Source organism: Phalaenopsis equestris, unplaced genomic scaffold (genome assembly GCF_001263595.1).
Source record: "Phalaenopsis equestris unplaced genomic scaffold, ASM126359v1 Scaffold000256, whole genome shotgun sequence".
Lineage (NCBI taxonomy): Eukaryota > Viridiplantae > Streptophyta > Magnoliopsida > Asparagales > Orchidaceae > Phalaenopsis > Phalaenopsis equestris.
In genome coordinates, this window is record NW_018164698.1 from 1,603,335 (window position 1) to 1,610,766 (window position 7,432).

At 36.8% G+C, this 7,432-nt stretch overlaps 2 protein-coding genes across 2 annotated transcripts in view; both read right to left on the bottom strand.

The window, feature by feature from the left end:
- LOC110024404 (mavicyanin-like) overlaps nt 1-2,058 on the bottom strand; it is a 2,954-nt gene extending 896 nt beyond the window's left edge. Inside the window, exon 1 of the mRNA XM_020724347.1 lies at nt 1,831-2,058. Within this exon, the coding sequence (XP_020580006.1) occupies nt 1,831-2,008 (178 nt within the window). The 5' untranslated portion in view covers nt 2,009-2,058. The remainder of the gene's footprint in view (nt 1-1,830) is intronic.
- The window catches only part of LOC110024403 (probable Xaa-Pro aminopeptidase P), a 148,565-nt gene continuing 143,136 nt past the window's right edge, over nt 2,004-7,432 (bottom strand). Inside the window, exon 15 of the mRNA XM_020724343.1 lies at nt 2,004-2,154. Within this exon, the coding sequence (XP_020580002.1) occupies nt 2,056-2,154 (99 nt within the window). The 3' untranslated portion in view covers nt 2,004-2,055. The remainder of the gene's footprint in view (nt 2,155-7,432) is intronic.

The following is a 7,432-nucleotide window of genomic DNA, read 5'->3' on the forward strand; positions in this document are numbered from 1 at the left end:
ATCTATATATATATATTGTATTTGAATCATAATCTTAGAGCATTTACATAAATACCAGCCAATTCCTATGTACTAACTTTGCTCTTCACATCACACAAAACATATCCAAAGGTGAATACACCTTTTGATACATGCAATCTTAGTTATACATGAAAAGATGCATTTCATTTTTTTTAAGTTAAAATGGTGATATTTTTGATGAAATGTGCAACAAAATATGGGTGATATAAATACAAAAAGTAAAAAAAAAAAGGTTTTAAATGTATAAATATTTAATACATAGGAATTGGGAGGTATGAATGTGGATGCCCCTAAAATTTTAGAGGAAGATTTGAGTGGTATTAATGTAAAAAAATAAAAAAATAGGGCTGGATGTATAAAAATACATATGAATTGGGTGGTGCATGCAAAAATGATCCTAATTTTTAAATTTTTTTGATTTGTCAGCTAAAATTAGTTCACGGGGGAAAAATCTGCAGCCGCAAGTCAGAAGTTGCATCCGCTCAAATTTCGTCGTGGGCCCCACCAACGAAAATAATCCACAAAGAAATGAAATTTCGTTGTGGGCCCCACCAACCGACGAAAAATAATCCACAGACACAAGAAATTTCGCTGTGGGCTCCACTCGAGCGGAGGCCGTACTGCCGTGACTTTCGTCGCTGCAATATTTATGAGGATGCATGGTGGGGCCCACCCTACTCCCCAACGGTCCATCGCCCGTGATTCGGTTGCCGGAACTTAATTTAGCATTTTCAAAATTTACTGGGGGAACCGGCGCCATCATCATGTTAGGCACATATTTATATTTATTTAATAAATTTAAATAAAGAAGGTATTTACATACATACCATTTAATTTTCTTGTATTTATATATTTCTCCTAATTTTTTTATATTTACATGCAAAATACTCAAATTTTTAATATATATGTTATTTATTAAAATCTTAGATGCTAGATTTTTAATTTTATTTAAAATTCTCTATCTAAAGATAATATTATTTTGCATTTATGAATGAATTCATTAAATACCACAATCATCATTTACTGAAATATTTAATATAAGTCTCATAGACTAGACAAAGTTTGGACTAAAATTCGTTCATGATTATTTTGAATATTTTAAATTAATAATAATTACAATTTATAAGAAATTAAACATACATATTGAGCTTGTAGCTCATGTATTTTCTCAAAAGCTGGTCTGAAATCACTTTAAAAAATTAATTAATTTTAAAAATACCATCATTCTAAATTTCAAAAATTGAAATTCATATTTTTCATATCGCATCTATGTAGGGCCCATTTGGGATAGCTTATGAGTGCGACGTCGTTTTTTAAAACGGTGCCTAACCGTTTGGTTTGAGCTTTTTTGAAAACCCTGCCACGTACCTGCGGGCCGCGTTTAAAGATAAACTGTTTATCAGGAAACTCAAAGCTGCCCCAAACAACCCCTCTTAAGTATTGGACATGAAAAAAAATTTGACATTCCAACCATTCAGAAGTCATACAAAGCTTGAAATATAAAGGATTGATCATCCCCTTTAAGAAAAATAAATTTTTGAGTGATTAAAATATAAATTTTAAATTTAGATGGCCTGGAATGTAAAAACCCCAAATAAAAAAAAAACAAGTAATAACAGTTGAAGCAATTTCTTAAAAAGTTTTTTTTAAAAAAAAATTAACAAATTTAAAGAATGAAGAATTACGGAAAATAACTCCAAAATAATTCTGGATCTCAAGACAAAATTCAAAAATTTAACCCAAAAAAAAATAAAAATCTTCCTGTCAGCTATGATTTCTGAACAGTATGGGCGAGGAATTGAGACTTACTGACAATGTCACCCACATGGAAGGTTTTAGAAGCAGCCCAAGCTGTGTAGTTGGGGCTGTTCAATATCGTCCATCCGATCGAGTCGCCGACGGTGTAGATCTTCGCGGCCGACGAATTCAGCCCGGCGAAGACGAAGAAGGCGGCCAAGATCAACCCTACTTTCAGAAAAGAAGCCATTATTGCTGCTTCTCTGGACAGGGAAAGTTTTTTTCTGAAGGAGTATCCTAATCTTTGGAGTCCGCCTTTCTGAGGTTTAAGTAGACCAATGCGGCTATCGTAATTACAATAATAGCCCCCATCCCCCTTCCGCTGAAATTAGAGATCTGGTGGTACAGGGTGTAAATAAATTGAATTGACCAAAAATCACCCGACTTTTAAATTTAAATTTAAATTTTTTGTCTTTGTTATGAAAAAAAATGAAGGTTTACATAAATACCACTCAATTTTTATATATCTACACACATAAACTTACAATTTTTACTTACCACCTTAAAAAGGTGCATTTCAGTTTTAAAAAACTAAAGGGATAATTTTTTTTTATTTGATACGAAAGATTTGTGTGCTATAAATATAAAATAAAAATTTTAGGTGTTAAATATGTAAATACATAAGAATTGTCTGATTTGTATGCAAAAGCTTCAATACAAAGTCATATATATATATATATATATATATAATACACACACACGGTAATTTTCTGAGGAAAGATGAGGGATCATCGTCCTTTTACTCTTGAGACCGTCTTTACAATGACTTCTCAATTTAAGTAAATGTTGTCGGCCGGCGTGATCGACTGTATCGGCCGGTCGTCTGGAATCCGCCTATATCGAGAGGGCGTAATCAGTTGATCTGAATTCGGTTGGTCGTCCTGACAAGAGATCGGTCTGATAGGCTTTGTGAGACCTGTTGCCTCCGCTGATCAATCGACAGTGGGTTGATTTGTTTCGTCGGGTGAGTCGTAACTCGTTGTTTGGCTGAAGTCTTACAGGATTTGTCTCTTATGTCTGGTCAGTTGTCGCCTCGACCGGTTCTCCCCTCTTGCAAGGCCTTTGGCAGATCTTGTCGCTGCCTATACGGGGTATCCGATGAAACTCGTTGCTGGGATGTTTTTACGCCTCACCCTTGTTGAATATTGTCGGTACAGAGTGGGAAATTATCTCCAGAGCTTTGACTTATCCCGGGTTTAGAGACGCGGTTTCTCATGTTTGACGTTGTGTTGTTGGTCGATTGCTTACCTCGGAGGGAAGCTTATTATTCTAAGTCTTCGTTCTCTTTGAGACTCGTGTTGGTAATTTTGTTGTATACATATTAGTTTCTTGAGCTTTCCTGCTCATTGGTGGTGAAAGTTGCGATAAGGACATGAAAATTATTGGTTAATCGTGTCATGAAAATACAAAAAGAATAAAATAATAATTAATTCTCCATTCATTTTCATACCTTGCGTGCCTTATATATAAGGCAAGGAATTGGGCTATTTATCTGTCGTCGACGTTTTCTAGACAGCTGAGTAGGCATTATGTCAGGTGGTACAAGCAAAAAGATGAACGTACCTTTAGAAGGAAAAAGGTGGTTAGAAAAGAAAAAAAGTGGGAGATAGCCAGTCCTAAGGCGGTCAATCAGGTTGCTTCTTTTGAGGACCACTTCAATAGAAGTCATCTGTTATCGTCCTACTGAAAGGAAAGGTTGTGTCGCTCCGAGGTTCTCCTAACAACGTCTGTGGTGAGATGGGATCCATCCGTGACTCGACGGTTCTGAGTCGATTCCACAATGAGGTCGGTCAGATAGAGCATATTAGATTTGGTGGAGAGATGGTCTTCCTGAGGTTGCTTGAGAAAGGGTATGCCTCGTCTGAAACCACGAAAGATCCATTCATTAAGCACTTCGTTCAAAACCTATAATAATGTTATTTGTAATAAAATGATATTTTGGAGGAATTTGAAATGATAATTGGTGTCATATTTATTTTTGTGCAACCTTTCGATTTGCGTGCCCGCCCTGCAAATAAGGTCAGGGGTCATTCTTTTTAGCTTTTGTGCTCCATTTTTTTAGTTTTCTAATTTTTCGTCTTCAATTTCTTCTCCTTCTCTGTCTCTCACTCTTTTCGTTTGATTGCAATGACTCTAAAGTATTCTCTGGTTATATTTGGTACTGTGCCAACAACCAACTGTCATTTCTGACGGACCTAGAGGTGAAGAGCCTTCAAGAGTGTTATATGTCAGACACTGCTACACCTAAAATATAGAGTGCTTTTAGACACTTTTGTTATACCTATTTTTGAGATATTACACTTTAATGGAAGATATTTGTGTGTTTTTCTTTCAGGTACAAGCAAAAATGTAAAAAATGCTAAAAGAAGTGAAAAAAGATCGAATTTGGAACAAAAATGCAAAAATGGTGCAAAAGTATTTTGACGCCTAAGAGCCAAAACCGACACTTAAGCGCCTGTGAAACAGAGAAGGCCACGCATAAGCGCCCGACGCCCTGTGCTTAAGCGCCCCTGACAGTTACTTGATGAGTTAATTCATTTTGATGAATTTCGAAGGGACATTTGAGACACCTATTGGCTAAAATGGGTGATTATAACCACCAAGGACGAAAATATAATTAAAGAACTTGTGAAAGGAGACATCCCTTGGTAAATACATCGATCATGACACATTTTGAAGAGATACCAAGGCATCTCTTGGAAAATTATAAAAGAAGAAAGTTGAGATTTTTAGAAGGGGTTCTAAAAAGTCTTGAAAAGTTCTTAAAGAAGTTCGTGGAGAAGCTTTTGGAGAAAATTTCAGGCACCACAAATTTATTTATTCTTTTGTTTTTAGTTTTATTTTGAGAGTTAAGAGTGTTGTAAGAGAGAAGAGATTCAAAGGAACTTCAAGAGTTTGGTAGAAGATTTGAGATAATTTTTTATCTTTGTTTTAAACTACTTTTGGTTTTATTCGAGACTTCTTGTTGGTTTGATAATGATTTCGACTTTTAAACTAAAGTGTGACTTTGTTTTCTCCATGGATTCTGAGTAGTTTTCTTTATCCTTCATGATAAGTAATTAAAGTGTTTGATGAAAGTTGTAGAAATTATTAATCTTTAATTTTGAAAGAAGTTGTGATGATTTAATTCAATGCACTTAATTTACTTCTTGATCTGACCTATCTAGATGTTAAAATTTGTTGTGAGAACATGTAAGAACCGGGCTGGTATTATTTCAGTCAACAATTGGAAATAATCACATGAGTAATCACATGAGATTGTATGAGATTGTATGAATGAGAATATAATTTATATGATTGAATGCAAATAAATAGAGAAATAATCTTTGAAGAGTGTAGAGTTAGAGGACTTTAGAGTGACAGACTAAAGCCCCCAACTAAATTTATTGTTTTAGGTTTTGATACGAGATGTTAGTCTAAAGGGAACCGACAGAACTCTAGAGTGAGAGCTAGTATCTTCCCTGTCTAACCGGTCTTCAAAACTATTCAAACTTTAAATTAACCAATGTTCTTTATAAAATCTCTAGTAAGGGTAAAGAATAATATTGCTCCTATTTAGCACAACACAATTTGAATACTTCCACAACAGAATTCCTATACTTATTACTGATTCATGATAAAGAGAAAGATACTTTGTATTCAATGCTTTTCTTTTACATAAACTCAAAGCCGAACACATGTGAGCCCAGGCTCAGCTCGTGTTCGGCTCATTTATATTTCGAGCTCAAAAAGTGTGTTCGTGTTCTGTTTAAATTCCATTCCCATGATAAAAAAATTATAGTTTAAGTATGTCTTTTTAAAATAGAAAGTTTGTTACTTAAATTATCGCATACTGTGAACAATCCCTGTGGGTTCAATATTCAGGGCTTAATCAAAAAGTTCTATATTACTTGATAACGATATGTATACTTGCATAGTATCCCAATATATATTAAGTTAAAAAGCTAAAATCTTATTTTCTCCAGGATCAAGTTTTTGGTACTGTTGCAAAGTAAAGAAAGATAAGTGAAAAATATGAAATATAATCAAATACATTGTTATATTGTTGCATATAAACAGTCGGAATCAGACACCCAAATTACCCTTCAAGGATGTTGACGTTAGCCCTTATAAGTTTAAATACGATATCCAACTGCCCTTATGGCCTAAGCTTAGGAGTGTGTTTACCAAGTACAGGGTCAAACTGACCCAAGTTCTGTCGAATTCTATTCCAACCATCATGACTTTCATCATATTCTGTCGTTGTTTTAGCATCCCTTGATCGATCAACATTTTCAGCAATTACTTCTCTTTTAAGGTCAACAAAGAGGGGGGTTGCACGTCGTTGTAAATGATCAAGGACTAGCGGAAGAAGTTCTTGATTGACTTTGTGTCCGGTGACTGTAAGATTGCCACCTGTTCGTAGGAGGTGGTAGGTGAAAAGCCAAAGGCTTTACTATCTCACATGCATGCCATCTAGGAGGTGTTGGAAGGGAGTACAATGTCGATCCCCCAATATATCGTGGAAAGGATGGTGAACAGGGTGATGGAAGGGAAAATGACCCCGGGTGACTCGAGGGTTTCAGACAAGAACGAGGCCGATAAAGACAAAGCTGGAAAGGAAAAGCATCAACAATAGTCTAAAGTTGATCTCCCCAAACAGACCTTCATGACAGGTACCACGCTTGATGTTGTGCACCCTCATATTAGGTGATACATAGCCTCTATTTCTGAGACCACGGTTGCCATTCAAGACACGGTGACCGATGAGTTAGCCATAAATGTGTGATCTCACTAGGCTATTACATAGAAAGTGAGGAGGCAAGAAAGGGCTCCAAGGAAACTTAGAAGGAGGCTGCAACCACGGATCCTTCCTCCATCACACTAGATGAAAAGACCTTCGCTACTTCGTTGGATGCTTGACTTGATGCCACTCACTTGGCTTTAGTTGAGAGGGCCAGGGCGACTGAGCCTCCTTCTGTCACCCCAAACAGTTCCACTTCGAGGGGCATTGCTTCTTCTACTGGTTTTGAATACTCATTGTCTCTGGAGGGGGAATCCGTTCACTGAGAAGGAAAAGAGCCAGTGGAGGGTGCTGACATTCCGACCCTACCTTCGTTGAAGAGAAAACGAGGGGACCCTGGCTGGCGCTCGTTAGAATGGATTGAAGGGTGGCTATGGATGAGTGTTGATGACCGGTTCAGTCTGCTAGACGTATCGAAGAACCGACATCCCTTGTTGATCAACACTCAACGTATCCGCTTCTTCTGACGAAAATGACTTGGACTGCGACGCTTCAGGCAGAGCTTAAGAGGCTCTCTTTTGAGAAGCTTCTCGATCACGCTTGGAAGGGATCAAGAATTCTCACTCCTTAGTATTTGCATTCATGAAAAAGGTGAACTCCTTGAGGAGAGCCTGTTAAAATCCCAGGAAGAAATTATTCACTTGACCAATGACTTTTAGAGGACTCACAACGACCGGGACTTCGCTAGGCTATTGCAGCAACAATCCAAACAAAGGGAGGATCAACTAAAGAATGAAGGTCGTCGAACTCAGGGGGAGCTTGAATGCGCTTGTCCCTTGCCATTGAGCCTTGGTCAATTCTGTATTATATATATATATATATATTTTTAAA